General features: G+C 34.8%; 1 protein-coding gene across 1 annotated transcript in view; it reads right to left on the bottom strand.

Moving 5' to 3' along the window:
* The window catches only part of Malrd1 (MAM and LDL receptor class A domain containing 1), a 694,431-nt gene that overhangs the window by 173,091 nt on the left and 505,035 nt on the right, over positions 1 to 16,305 (bottom strand). The window contains exon 31 of the mRNA XM_031373295.1: positions 1,719 to 1,876. Within this exon, the coding sequence (XP_031229155.1) occupies positions 1,719 to 1,876 (158 nt within the window). The remainder of the gene's footprint in view (positions 1 to 1,718; positions 1,877 to 16,305) is intronic.

Genomic DNA, 16,305 nt, shown 5'->3' with positions numbered 1-16,305 from the left:
TTGAAATGCCAAATCAGAAAGAAAAAAACAGAAAAACCCAAGAAAATTCACTGTGTAAATCAGTCCCACACAAGACAGTTCATAGAAAAAAGGAATGTCTTTATCGTCCCTACCATCATTATCATCATCATCACCAGCATCATTATCATCATCACCACTATCCTTTATCATGTTGACTGCCAATTCCTCCCCAGTCTTCCCTCTAGTAGAATTATCTGGAGACTGCCCAGTATACAGAGGCATTCTCTATACTGCTAACCTCTAATTTGAAAAACCATGAATCACTCCCCAGCAAGGTATCATAAATAAAGACTGAGACCAACCTTTGTAATTTAGAGGCTATTTGCAGATACACAACTAAATACTAGGGGTATATAGTTGAGTACCCCAAGCAGATAACTAACCAACTATTCAATAAAGCTTGTTTGGGTGTTTGTTCTGAATGGAGGGAGATGCTGAATCATGTTAGTAAGTAAAATACATGTGCTTTCATGAGTAACAGATCATCACAGAATAGGAAGACTAGTGGAGGATGAGCAGAAAGTTTCCTTCCTGGAATTTATTCCAACCAATAGCTAATGTTCCAAATTACTCTATATTGTATGTAAAACTTGTGAAAAAAATCCAAAGGATCAAGGTACTGCACTAACGTGTGTCCCTCAACTGTTAGAATGAACTTTGTTTCTACTGGTTTCCATTTGAAAACATAAAATCTCAGAGTCAGAATAAATATTTCATGTTCTTTGCATGCTTGTGTTTTGACTTGGTAAGAGACCCTGTCAGTTATTATAATTGGTACGGCTTTTCTTTCTTTCTTTCTTACTGTTTGTTTGTTTTGTTTTGTTTTGTTTTATCTTTCAGACTTTTTGGACCAACTAGAAGGTTGGTAAGTAATAAATGGTAGATTTTTTATGTAACATTTTAAACTACTTATGTAATCTAGGAGAGAGAATTTGCTAAGCATTTTGGGGTCTTAATTTATTTTAAAGTTAGAAGATATGCATATCTCCCACATTGAGCCAACTTTTGAACTAAAATTGATAGTATATACAATGTGTATAAAATATCTCCTGAAAGACAGAAAATACAAACACCTGTCTCCATGTCCTAGGAATAATGTTTGAGTTTAGGCAATAAAACTCGTCATGTTGACCTAAACAATTAACTGCTAGGTCATGACTTTAGGATTGTGCTTTAATACACACTTTTAAATTGAACATATATCATAAAATTGGCTCATCATGGTCAAAAACTTGTTAAACATTGATAAAATTGTAAGTATAAATACTGTCAACTCTCTCTTAAGGACTGCTGTTTTATACTTGGGGCAGATCTTAATTTGAAATGTCAAGACTGCTTTACCTATATTTTGGTTGAGAAAGAGATTTCTCTATTGTTACCTCTAGTGTCACATTTCCTCACTGTCCTTTGGCAAGTCCTTATTTGTTAAAAACATGTAAAATCTACTCAGACTTTTTTTTTAATCTACAGATAGTCTTCTAAGTAGCCAATGCCATAATTGAGTTCAGGTGGCAGACATCAATGAGCTTAATCTTGACTCAGATGAAGATGAAATGAGGGTACTGTATGCCAAAAACCCAGAGCCCCAGGAAGTGATGAGAAGTTAATGAGGGCACTTTGGCAGCACGATTATAGTGGGGGTTATTAAACTCTCATGCCGAATATTTCCATGGATACGAATATATTTTCTTCCATACCTTTAATATCCCCATAATCTGGGGATCCACTATGTAGAACCAGAACCGAACAGTACATATTCCAAGGCTTGATGGGAAGAAGTGAGAGGTAATGATTCTTGCAGTAGATCCTTCTCCAGAGAAAGAAGTGTTGACATACAAGAAATGCTGGCCACTACCTAGAAAAGATAGAAAAAAAGTTTTGCATTTTAGTGAAATAATATATTTAGTACAGAATATGTTAAATGAAGCACAAATATTATTATCTCAAATACTCTCCTTTCCTCTCTGGCACCCCCACTTATATAGAATTTATCTCTTACAAGTCATCTCAAAATATCATTTAATTCTTCGGAGCAGAAAGGTGGTGTTACAGTCACGTGATAGAAAGAGTTAATTACACACAGGATTCAGCCTTGTGTGGATTCTGAAGGTGTACTACTATCCTTCAGTCTCACTTTTCAAGCAATAGGATTTTGTGTTTTGTAAATAGCGGTCAGGTACAAAGTGGGCAATGGGATCTGATCGATGTGGGACCTTATTGCAGGTATTCCTTCTTCTACACTAGCCAGAGTATTAAGATATGGCTACATTTGCTGCACAATGTGATTCTGCAAATTATTACATACTTTGTTGATGCATGTGTATGTGTGTGTGTGTGTATGTGTTTGTGTGTGTGTACTTGTTTGTGTAGCAGGGAGGTGATTGTATAGGCATATGTAAAAGATAAAGGTTGATAATATATGTATCATTCCATCACTTTACACCTTATATTTTAACAAAAGTTCTTCTGTCTGCCCAGCAAGTACCAGGGATCCTTACGTCTTCATGACCCTTAGGTTACAAATATATGCCACTGAGCCTGTTTTTAAATGGGTGCTGGGGATCTGAACTCACTTCCTTGCATTTCCTATGATGACTTCACTCACTGAGTCCCCAGTTACATTAGATGTTTTCCACTGAGCTATAAATAACGTCTGTGCTCCAAAGATGTATTTGTTTGTCAAAGGTCTCTTTGTGTATTCAATATAATTGAATTTGTTCTATGCTTGACATTGTCAAAACTTATCAATTTACTCTTCTGGTTTTTTTCCCTGGGGCAGCAGATAAGTTACTTGCATATTTCCAAACTATTCTAATACATTGTTTTCTATTTAATACAATTTCCCTTGTGGCTTATCATTATTCAAAGATCAGCAGCAATGGCCCCCCTTTCACTTCTGATAGCAGGACATCTTTCTTCCTTTAGTTGTCTCAAGTAACTTAGTGAGAGTGTTTTCTATTTTATTTATTCTTTCAAATACTATGCTTTAGTTTTATTTAATTTTTATTAATCATTTCATTTGTTTATATTTCAAGTAATATCCCCCTTCCCATTTTCCCCTCTGCAAACCTTTCATCTCATGCTCCCTCAACTTTGCCTCTATGAGGATGCTCCTCTACCCACTTACCCACTCCTGCCTCAGCTCTCTAGTATCCCTCTACTCTTTGGCATCAAGTCTCTAAGGACAAAGGGCCTCCCCTCCCACTGATACCAGATAAGGCTATCCTTTGCTACATGTGTAGCTGGAGCCATGCATCCTTCCATGTATACTCTTTGGTTAGTGGTTCCATCCCTGAGAGCTCTGGGTGGTCTGCTTAAGTTGATATTGTTCTTTCTATGGAGTTGCAATACCCTTCAGTTCCTCCAGTCCTTCTCTTAAGTCTTCTATTAGGATCCCCTGGCTCATCCTAATAGTTGGCTGTGAGTAGTTTTATTTATTTATTACATATATTTCACTAATACCTACTCATATTCAACACTTCCATTTTCTTCTTCTTTTGGTTTTAAATAGCTTTTAATTTAGTCTTGTTGTTCTCTTTCTTCAAATGTTCAAACTTTCATATAACCAATGTATTCAGTGAAATACCCATTTTGATTCTCTGTTCTCTCTTGAATAAAAATATGTCAAGATGTTAATTTAACTTCCTTGACTCATGAGCTATTTAGAAGCCGTTATTGAATCTGTATGTAGTTAGGAGTTTTGTAATCACATTCCTGTTACATTATAGAGAAAAATGTGGAAAAAACTGGGAAAGAATTAAAAGTCTTATCAATTTAAATCACTGACAGAAGTGGGGTTCTCCTCAAGTTAGGCAAACATGTAGTGAAAGCAGAGAATACTTTTGATTTTATGTGAAATATCAATTCTCCTACAGAAAGATTGTAGAAAGCATATTGTGTATGGCTTCCATTTCCTTAGATTGTTATGTTTCATGGCCAATGATATTTTTCTCATGTTATATTTTCTGTGTCACTTGAGACTACAGGCACCTGATACTCTTGGATGAAGTCATCTACAGGTCCCGATGGTTCGTTGTGCTATTCTGGTTAGCCATGCCCTTCCTGATATTCTGCCTGCTGGATCATTCCATTGCTAAGCAAGTTGGATTCACTAGTAATAATAAAGTCATTAATTTCTCCTTAAATTTATATCAGAATTTACTTGAAAAAATATGATTTTTCTAGTATTAAATTCTTATGTGTCGTAGATTATTTTTGTTTTCTAGGAGGAATGACTGATTTATTTTCATCTATGTTCTCCTTTATCTTTAATAATATTCCTCACTTCAGAGTCTTTTTCTTAACTTTCATGTTCTTTAGATGAGTGTACATTCCTTACATTTGATGTTTCTGTCTTTGTATTAAATATAGATTCTGAAAGATAGTATTTTGGTCTTTTTTCACATTGATAATGGATTTATTATAATTGTCGAATTTGTACTATTAATCTTTATTGATATAGATGCACTGCTGACAGAACTAGTTTAATATCCATAACACCTTTTACCATTTCAGTATTCTTTAATTTTTGTGGTTTTCTTACTTTTCACCTACTTTCTCTACTCTGAAGGTATTTAATAATTTTATATGATTAAACTTTTCATCTTCCTGTATACTAGTTGCATACCTTATGAGAGCATCTTTCTTAGTGGATGATCCTGAACTTGAAAATTACATTACAACTAACTCAAGCACTCCTTCAAATATGTGCATACCACTTCATGAGTCATGGGAGTGAGTATTTTATAACAGTACTCTCCCATTTAAATGAACCCAACACTTTCAGATTGTTGATCATTTCTCTTCCCTTGTGTCAGTAAAGTTTTATTCAAATAGTGTTTATGGATGCTTTCATGACTATATTCCTCTTCCCTTATGAAAGCTGAGGGAAATCTTAGACTTATATGTGTATACCTGATGAGGATTTCAAATATGTTTCCCTACTGTCTTCTCTGAATTTCATCTCATGGAGAATTCTATATTGAATCTATAGCTCCTAGAAAATCATGTATTAGATATCCTACCCAGTACCCACAGACATTCATACCCAATGTTTTCTCTTCTAGCTTTTGTGACCCTATGCCCTTCTGTTTGTTTCTTACAGAAGCAGTGGCAGTTCCTGTGATCTTAGCTGTCTAGTAGATCCATAAAACGCTGAAGCTTTTCAGCTGCACAGCTTGTTTATTGTTAAAGGATGAACAGGTTTCTTCAAATCTCCTGACATGCTGGGTAAGAGACAGAAGTAACTTACATCTATACTTAAATGTTCCTTACTTAAAACTTCCTCTTTCATTTAGTAGACTTTATAAAGGCTTACTTGAAAAAAAATCCATCAAGAAAAATATCTAGCAAGACTGGGTTGAATACACCTGTTATTTTAGCCTTGGGAGATTGAAGCAGAAGGATTATAATAATTTTGAGCTTGCACTGTTTCAAAAACCCAAACCCACTAAATCTGATGGATCACAAGACAATATTGAATGATGGGAACCAAAAAATAGACCTGTAGAGGAAGGGTGGTTAACAGGATTCAGAAAGAAACAGGAGAGGCTGGGACAAGGGTGAGAGTAATCAGAATGCATTACATGCAAATGTGAAATTACCAAGAGAAAAAATTAGCAGAAACAAAGCATGACCACCATCAACAAATAAAAGGTGAAATTATGAAACTACCACCCAAAACAAAGCAAAGCAAAAAAGAAAAATAAAACAAAAAAGGGAAGAAGAAATAGCTAAAGGACCTACCTAACCCAAGAATTACCATCATGAAGTTTTCACAGGATAAATAAATGGGAATTGAAACAATGTGGAAGTTGACTTCCTTTCTAACACCCCAAAAGAGTTGGCATATGTCCCTGCATTAGGAAAAATCAGCAGAGTAATTTGAGCCACAAGAAAATACTTTTAGAATTTATATTTTGTTTGAAGATATTTTCTTTCATCATTTGAAAACAGGAGTTTTATGTGGCTCACACAGCCAATGTATACTTGGACTCTCCCCCCTAGTTTCTACAAAAAGACAAGGACTTGTTCTTTGAAAATATACTTTAATTGCATGCTATCTTAAACTAAATAGGAACACGTACCCTGCCTTTCATCTTGACTTTTACATACATGGGGATTTCAGTACATGTTAACCACATGAAATCTATTGGTCTTATCCTGAATGTGAAGAAATAACTAGTTAATATAGTTGGATAATGCATCTAGATTTTTTTCATTTAGCTCCTAAATATTATAACATGCAAAATGCAAATGAATATATTTCAATCTCAAGCTTTTTCTATGCTATCTTCTAACTTGACAGTGAAAGTCAAATATTTACAGCCATAGGAAAAACAGAAATTGCATTCACTGATGCAAATGTAATCAAGTTTATAGATAGGAATTGAATTCTGATTGAAAATACTGCATTTCAGTGTATTTATTCTGCACCCTATATATAGAAGAATCTAGGTGTGGGGCTATCCAGGAGAGCATGGAGAACTTACTGGCAGCTATGTTTCCAAAGAGGATGCCCTCTCTCAGCAGCTTTGGAAACTATTAATCCCCTCTTGTACTCATGCTATAATTCTGACTGGATTCTTCTACTCTTCTTATGCAGGTAACCATAGCTGTGATGAGGTGTTATGTACAGCAGCCATGTTAAGTTCAGAAGTCAGTATTTTACCATTCTCCCCCACACCTACCTAGTTCTTACAGTCTTCCAGAACCATTCCACAAAATGTTCTAAATTATGGGCAGGGGGAGGTTGGTATAGCACAACAGAGCATTGAATCACTTATACTCCACACTTGACCACTTATGAGTCTTTGTATTAATCGCTAATCATTGCAAAAAGGAGTATCTCAGAACAAAGTTGAGAGAATAAATCTATGGGTATACACAAATATTTAGAATGTACACACACACACACTTAATAAGTGATAGAATAACATCAGGACTTGAAAATAGGAGGAGGTGGGGATAATCACAGTTAATGTTTTAAGTGAGAATTTGTGGATTAGGGAGACAAGGGTGTAAGGGGTACCACAACTCAAAACACTGTTTTGATGAGTCGGGGGTCCTCTGGGCTGAGATTCCAAAGCGTGCTCTGAATAGTCACCTCCAATTTACATGCTCAGTGTGGATTTTACGAAGTCCTACAGGAAAACGAACATGTCATAAAGCTGAGGTACTGAAACAAGTCTTTGTGTAGGTGAGCCCAGTTTAAAGTGACACACCAGCTCAGGCTATAGAATCTGAAGCTACTACTGTAAATGGGTTCTTTGACAAACTGTTATTGTAAAGTGTGGTCATGTACAAATTTGACCAAGACCAACTTGTTAAACTGCCACTTTGTTCTCAAAAATAGAAGAGAGAAAGTTGCTCAGACTCTTGGAATTATTAACATTAGTTTTCCATAAAATGTACCATATCACATAATAATGGCGTACACTGAATATTCTTTCCTAAATAGAACCACCAATCTACCAAACTCCAGCTACTTTCATTGTCAAATATTTGCCAACATTTAGTTGCTGACTGAAAACCAAAATTAATATACAGCAAAATCCTTGGGGAAAGGTCAGTGCAGACACACTAAACAGTTAAAATCTTGTTACAGGGAAAAAAAGTGCTAATGTCTCAACTGCCAGGACATATTTAGAATTTAATGGGAAATCATTAAACCAGTTCATTTCCATTACTTACATGAAGCTGTGTGGAATGATCAATAGCATCCAGGGGGATGTAGTTTCAAAAGCAAAATTCTTTGATTATTTGATTTGGAGATGTTCAGCAGCTTCCATCTGTCATCTTAAAATATTCTTAGTACTCATAAATCAAATCTCAAGATTCTCAGCTGGTCTTATACAACCTGTCATGGTTCAATTAGTTTGACCAGGGTGCAATATTCTGAGAGACATTTTCAGTGAGTCTTCCTAAGTTTTACTCCTCATTCTTCCTAAATAGTTTCTGCACACTTTCAGTTCAGTAACATCCCTTGTGTTTTATAATTCCAGGCTCCTGAGATCATATGTGTAAAGATTCTTATGTTTGACAACTAATTAGCTACCATCAAGAATAGGGACAGCTTTCCTAGTAATATTCAACTACTATTTTAACAATTATTTAAGCAATTGAATAGTTTTGAAAATTGGCTACCACTTAATGTCACATATAAGTAGTATGCATTTAACATTGAAGTGTGCTTTTTCAAGTGACAATGATAATTTCCTATAGCAAAGGAAGCAATCTATCACACACACATGCACACACACACACATATATACATGTATTAGAAGCAGTGTATTATACATATACTTATATATGTATGTGTATGTATATATACCAATATATTATATGCTTCACAGTTCATGGCCATTCTTGTATGAGCAAAAGATAAAAAGCTTAAGTTGTCTTTTAGATATGAGAAGCCACTATTTTATATTTAAGAATATTTCATTGAATTATTATGTTAAATTATAATAAGTTGACATTTCTTTTTTAAAAGGACAGTTAATACTCATAACGGAATCTCTATTTTCATGAGTCTTCTGCCATTTAAAAAATTATGCTCATTTACTCCCTGGTCAAATCATAAGAGAAAATTTTCTACATTAAATGATCTGAATTAATTCTTTGGTTTGAATTAGAGACAATTATCCTCTTTTTCTTTTTCTTATAATATAAAGCTGTCTAATGGTGTTTAAAAATTGTATGTAATATACCTCTCCTTCCAAACAGAGAATTCTCCCTGCTTCATAGTAAGATGTCTGGCTCTAAGCACTGTATAATTTCTGCCCATCCCTCACTCTAAAGTAGAATAGTATATAGTGACTATCACTTGAGGGGCCCTAGATCTCTCGTTGTACTTCCATTCTCCTTCCAGATTTCCGAGCTGGTGGTGACTAGATTCTGTAATATTTCAAGGGCACATTTGGAATACATTTGGAATACATTGGAGCACAAAAGTTTCATCAAAATTGCCAAAATAAGTCTTAAAGCACCTTGGAAGTGAATTTTTATATAGATAGAAAAGAGTGGCTGTTAATGTATTTTTCCTGTTGTTTCTGGGTATCACAGGGATTAAATCCTCATATCTCCTTATTTCTAATTTTTCCCAAAGTATAGATTTATTCTTAAATTATTTTTCTGATTATGATTATTGTGATAGCATACTCTTTTCAATGATTTTTTTAAATGCTACTAACTGGTACCATATTTGGTCCTATAAAATTTCCATTATGGCATGCTTTAATCAGCTATGGAAACAAGGCCTTCCATAGTGGCATACTAATCAAAGGTAGATTCATCTCATATCTAAAGTTAGTGATTTATTAAGGACAGCCCAATTACATGATGATGATAAACAGATGCTAGTGACTGACAGTTTAAGCAGAAGCAGGATTCTGAGATCCTACTTATCATCATGGAAGGACTGAGGCACCCATTTATGTGCCATTTATTCATCACATGTCTTGGGAAGGATGGATTAGCCTAATAGCATTTCTGTAACTTGATCTTATTTCCCAACCTGAGAATATAAAGAAAGCTGTGCTGTAGTCACATAAAAAAGAAACACTAGCAAAATAAATGGAAATCCATTTCTTTATGTAAATAATAACTAGGAACTTGTAAAAAGAGCTGAAGTTCATTTAGATTTCAGATAGATAGCCACTGAAAGAGTATGGAGTACAAGTGGGCATAGCAACATTATTCTCTTTTAATCTGAACATGATACCAGGTTCTTGTACTGACTATGGAGTCAGCAGATGCTTTGAGGAGGATTGACCACTTATCCATTGTCGCTAAAGCAACAGACCTGATTTAAATTATAACTTTACCATTCACTGGGTGTTTGATTCTGAATAGGCCCATTTAAATTCTCAGAAGCAATAAGAGATAATTACTATAGGTACTTTTCTCTCATGGGGTTGTGGGAAAAAATTAAATGATATACTAAAGGCAAAGTGCTTAGAACACAGTCGCAAATTAGTGGGATTCTCCTGGGAAATTTAGAGAAGCAATACAAACTGCTTCTAGAATTGGGAATGAGTTCATAAACCATGCACTACTGATTAGATAGCTACCATGAGCATGTGGTATGTCTTCCACTTTTACCAGAGATATTGTTAAGAACTAATAAGCAATGTCTGAGGCACACCACATAGAATCCTACAATTAATGTAGAACTAGATTACAGTACTGGGCCATACAACCTAGGTTTAAACCCAAATCTTTATATTATAACTCTATAACACTGGGACAGTCTCCATCCCTACTATACTACATAGCAATTACTCTTTGTGAGTGCTAATACTAAGAATAGAGAGGGATTATGCAGTATTAGTGTGAGTATGAAACAGCACAGTGATGTAGACTGGAAAGGCTAAGTAGGTCAATGGGTGGAGGACAGTACATAAAACCAGGCCTCTTAACTCCTCACAGGAGCTAGAATGCAAAGGCCTTCATCTTGCAGACTTATTTAAAGAAAACCCTGTAGCGAAGCCCTATCATCACAGCAGGACAGAAGGGGACTTCATTAAATGTTGATAAAGTTGTATGAAGATATACTGGGCTGTAGCTAGATGTACAGACTGCTTCTGCAAATGTAGTTCTCAGGGATAGAGACAGGCAGAATCTCCTGTGTTGTGATTGGATGCGTTAGTAACTCTTTCTGTGCATTCATTGACTCTCTTTAAACCCTTAAGGTTTCTATGTGGGTCAAAGCAAGAGAACATGATTTAACCATATCATAGAGTGAGGAATTAATACTCCAAATAGCAGCTGCAGAGGCATATCAGTTTTTGGCATGTTCTAATTTGACATAAGCAGCAGTCTTCTCTAAAGTAACTATATTGTTTGTGTGTGTGTGTCTGTGTGTGCATGTGTGCATGCTTGTGTATTCATGTAGGGATCCCTGTGTCACAGCATGCATACGCATATTAATTAGAGGACAAGTGTTAGGAGTCAATTCATCCTTTCTCCTATTTGAGGTCTGGACTGAACTCCGATTGCCATGCTTGGTAGCAAGCCCCTTAGTGTGCTAAGCCATCTTGCTAACTCAGTAATTTTTGTTTAAGTTTAAATCAGAATAAAACATTTAGCATTCAATAAATAGACTTTCCTTTCTTGAAGGGGACCGCCCCGTGGTCTCTCTTCCTCCGTGGGTATACAGGAACTGGGTTAATTGAGTCCTGAGAAGGCAAATGGTTAACAAGGAAGGACACAGACGCCAGGTAGATGTGATAAGAGAGAGCTTTACTGAAATTCACTCAGTATTTATAGTTACGCTTAGGAACCAGACCCAGAGGAAATCGAAACTTGCCCATCTAACATAAACATGATAAAATCCATTAACACCAGACCAGAAGGAGATCTTGAAAGGAAGATCCAGCAAACCTTTAACATAAGCATGAGACCTGCTAAGTCTTTGATCTAAGGAGCAGCAGTCAGGGTTCCACTCAGCGGGTGTCCAGCCCCAGCTTCCAGCCTGTCAAGGCTGCATACAGAAGCCGAGTAGCTCCCAAGCAAAAGGGGGGTTGGAGGCCACACTTTCTTACATATTTTATTGTATTGTCCTTAGTCAGTCTATCTTCCTAATTTTTACGTGTTTCAGTGAAATAAAAGGAAGAAAATCAGAGGGCGGGAAAATAAGAAAATACAAATGGGAGAAAATGAGGAAAAACACTATAGTGTTTTAATATAGATAATCTCTATATATATTAGTGTAGATGATGTATATAAATCCAATCATATATAATTGAGTATACTGGATACAAATATTGGCAATGAGAGAAAATGAAATAGCAATTCTGCTAACTGCAAACATAATGTCTTCCTAGAATAATTTAAAGACATGAGTAGCTCTAAAAAATTAGATGTAAATAACTAATCTCTTAAAATTGAGATACATTCACATGGAGCTAAAATGTCATTTCCCATGATGTCTGACAAATTCTGGAAAGGTGTTATTTAATCTAATAAAAGAACACACTCAAAAGAGACCAAGACTGTGACTCATGATGGTCTGGCCAAGCAAGTGACAGGTAAGAGATTTATATAGGGTGACTTGCACTACAAACTAGCCCAATTACAAAAGAAGGTAAAGTCCTGTCAGTGTAAGAGGGTTTAGAATATTACTACCAGTGAGACAACTATGATTTCAATGGGGAAAATTCATTCTGCCAACAAGGGTTATTTCATTTTGTACTCAAAAATATGCAAGGCACTTATCTGTGAGTATAGAAGAATGCATTAGGCATCATTGCCTAATTAGGGCATAGGGGTAATCACCATGTTCCTTTACCAGAAAGGTAGTATCCCCTACGTCTCTGGCCTATCTAGTCTTAGGTTCTTGGCCACCCAGGATACTTTGAATCTGGGTCCCTTCTCGTGGAATACACCTTAAATCAAACTGGATATTGGGTTGATTATTCCCATAAAGTTTGTGCCATTTTTATTTTATCAGAATATCTTGTAGTCAGATTACAATTGTAAATCAAAACATGTGTATCTGGAAGTGTACGGGTCTAGGCTGAGTTGACGCTGACCAGGCGTTTAATTTCACCTAAGAGTTTAATGGTGAAAATGAGTTCGAATGGGATGAAAGCAGCGATATTAAACATAAAAAAGCTACTTCTAACAAAAGAAATCAGGGTTGTAAAGGATGCGTTAAAAACATCTCTCAGATGAGATAGAAACTCACTGCCCATGGTTCCAAGAAGAAAGAGAGCTAGACTTTCCAGTACTGTAAATACTAGTACACAAGGGTGATGGCTCTAGGTAAGAACCAGTTCAACTTTTCTGTGTTCAATGACTTGTGTGCATACTGCCTTTAGAGACAGGCCTTACCATCAGTTTGTGGAGAGGCACCAACAGCTTTGGCAACAGGCTTGATTGTTTGGACCTTCCTATTGGTACCCTTTGACCAACAAATTCACTTAGGTGTGACCAATGTTCAGCACAGGAAGATTCACTTGGTAATGGGGAAAGTTCAGTTGGGGCTCTGTATCACTCATTATTTGGCAATTTCATTTAGACAACCTTTATATATGAACATATTACAATAAGCTCCTGCTGGATTATGCTTACACATGATTCATCAAATGGCTTTTAGTTTAACTGTTCTGCTCTATAATGCCTCACTCACCCTTCTCTTCCCACATGCTTGTTTGGTCTTCCCATTCTACTCCCCCTTCCCGTCTATCCATAGCTTCTATTTTAATTTCCCTTCCTGGAAAGATTCATTCTAATCCCAGTCCCCTACTCTCTACATAATCTCTGTGGTTACCTGAATGGTGCTTTCCTTATTAATGTTTTAAGAGCTAATATTTACAAATAAGTGAATACATATCATATTAGTCTTCCTTAATCTGTGTTACCACACTCAGGATGATTTTTTTCATCCATTTATCTGAAATTTTCATTTTTCAACAGCCAAGTAATATTCCATTGTACAAATGTACCACATTTTTCTTATCAATTCATCCATTGGTAGACATTGAGGTTGTTTCAAATTTCTGGCCATTATGAATAGAGCACCAATGAACATGTGAACAGGAGGAAGCATCTTTTGAGTATAGGCCCAAAAGTAATATAGCTGGATCTTGAATTAGATCTATTCCCATAATTCTGATGAAATAAATTTATTTCTATAGTGGTTGTACCTATTCATACTCCAAGCAACAATGGATGAGTGTTTGCTTTACTACATATCCTTGACAGCATGTTCTGTCATTTGTGTTATTGATCTTGGTCATCTTGATTTGGATAATATGAAATCTGAAAGTATTTTTGACTTGAAATTGCATGATTAATAATGATATGAATCATCTTGAAAATGCTACTCAACTATTTAAATTTTCTATTTGAGAATTCTCTGTTTAGATCTGCACTTTGTATGTTAATTTGGGTTATTTGTTTTTTTGAAATCCATTTTTTGTGAGTTCTTAATATATTTTGAATAATATCTCTGTACTGAATATGTAGTTAGTAAAAAAATATTTTCCCATTCTATAGGCTACTGCTTCATACAAATAAACCATTCTTTGTCATATATAAGCTTTTCAATTTCTTGAGGTCCTATCTAATAATTCGTTAATTGTTGGTCTTGGTGCCTGTGCTATTAGTGTTCTGTTCAGAAAGTTTCCCTGTGCTAATGAGTTCAAACTACTCCTAATTTACTAATCTATCAGATTCAGGTATCTGATCTGTTGAGGTCTTTGATTCGTACAGTTGACTTTTGTGCACAATGATAGTTGTGGGTCTATTTGCATTCTTGAATATGTAGTTATCCAGTTGAACAAGTATCATGGGTTTTTTTTTTTTTGTTTTGTTTTGTTTTGCTTTTTGTTTGTTTCTTTGTTTTTGCTTCAATATAATAAGAAAATCAGATGTGTGTGGATTTATGTTCCAGTGTTTAGTTTGATTTCATGGATCCACCTGTCTGTTTTTTTTTTTTGTTGTTGTTGTTTTGTTTTGTTTTTAACCAATACCATGCTGCTTTGATTACTAAAAGTATATAGTACAATTGAAGGTCAGGGATGATGGTCAGGGATGATGATATCACCAACAGTTCTTTTTTCTTGTTGTTCAGAATTATTTTACCTATCATACTGTACAAGTTTGTGTGTATGTGTGTGTGTGTGTGTATGTGTGTGTGTGTGTGTGTTTCTATATAAACCTGAAAACTGTTCTTTCAAACTCTGGAAATTATGTAGTAATTTTGTTGAGGATTGGATTGAACCTGTAGATTGCTTTTGGCAGAATGTTTTTATTGTTGTGTTATTGTTGTTTGGTTTTGTTTTTGTGTTTTTTTTTCTTTCACTTGCTTGGTTAGAGTTACTACAAGACATGTTATATTTTGAGGCTATTGTAAAAGGTTGTTGTTCTGTCATATCTTTCTGAGTTTGCCTATTGCACATAGGAAGGATAGTGATTATGTGAATAGTGCTACTTTGTTGAAAATGTTTATCAGCTGTAGGAGATTCTGGGTAGAGTGTTTAACACCACTTATGCATATTATCATACCATCTCTAAATAAAGATTCTTTGACTTCTAAGACATCAAGTACTGTAATGAATAGGCATGGAGATAGTGTCTTTTCCCTAATTTTAATGGAGTTTCTTGACTTTTAGGTTGATATAGGCATGATATTGCTACAAATTGTTTTTATTATGTTGAGGTATGTCCTTTGTATCCATAATCTCTCTTTAATTTTTATTTTTATTGTGAAAGGACATTGAATTTTGTCAAAGGCCTTTTCTGCATCTAATGAAATGATCATGTAGATTTGTCTTTCAAATTGATAGAATAAAATTATTAATATGATGAACCATCTATGTATCTCTGGATGATGCCAATCTCATCAAGGTTGATGATCATTTTGATGTGTTCTTGGATTTGGTTTGTAAATATTTATCGAGAATTTTGCATCTATATCCCAAAAGGGAATCTGGGCTATATTTTTCATTTTCTCTTGTGTCTTGTTTAACTATCAGACTTACTGTTGCCTCATAAAAAAGAAATGGGCAATGTTCTTTATGATTCAGTTTTGTGGAATAATTTGGGAAGTACTGAGGCTAACTCTTCTTTTAAAATCTGGTAGAATTTTGTGTGAAAACCATCTGGCCCTGGGCTTTGTTGATTGGAAGACTTTTAATTGCTGCTTCTAGTTCACTAGGGGTTATATCTCTGTTCAAATTGCTCCTCTAAATTTTATTTAACTTGTATAGGTTGTATATTTCTAGAAATTTATTTATTTATTATATATTTTTCAATATGGTAAAGTATTGGTTTTTAAAGTATGTTGTCATGTTGTTTTCTCTCCCATAATCTAGTTTTTTAATTTAGATTTTGTTTCTCTACCTTTTAGTTAATTTTGATCATCTCTTTCTTTTAGTAATTTGACTAAATTGTATTGATTTTATCAAAGAAATTACTATTTCACTCATTCTTTGTATTATTTTTCTTTGTTTCTATATTATCAATAGAAACCTTGGGTATGATTATTTCTTGCTATCTACTCCTTTTGGGTAAGATCAATTCCTTTGTTTTATAGTTTTTATGTGTGCTGTTAAATTACGAATATGAGAGCTCTCCAATTTATCATGACATCTATTGCTATGATCTCACCTCTTTAAAATGCTTTTATTGTGTTAAATAAGTTTTGATATGTTGAACTCTAATTTTAATTCAATACTAGGAAGGTATTTATTTATTTATTTATTTATTTATTAGATGTTTTCATTATTTACAATATCTCCTTTTCCAGGTTCTCCTCCAAAAGAAAAAAAAAAA

The sequence above is a fragment of the Mastomys coucha genome, unplaced genomic scaffold, assembly GCF_008632895.1.
Source record: "Mastomys coucha isolate ucsf_1 unplaced genomic scaffold, UCSF_Mcou_1 pScaffold15, whole genome shotgun sequence".
In the NCBI taxonomy this organism is placed as follows: Eukaryota; Metazoa; Chordata; class Mammalia; order Rodentia; family Muridae; genus Mastomys; species Mastomys coucha.
Note: the sequence above shows the minus strand (reverse complement) of the source record. Positions and strands in the feature narration are given on the sequence as shown.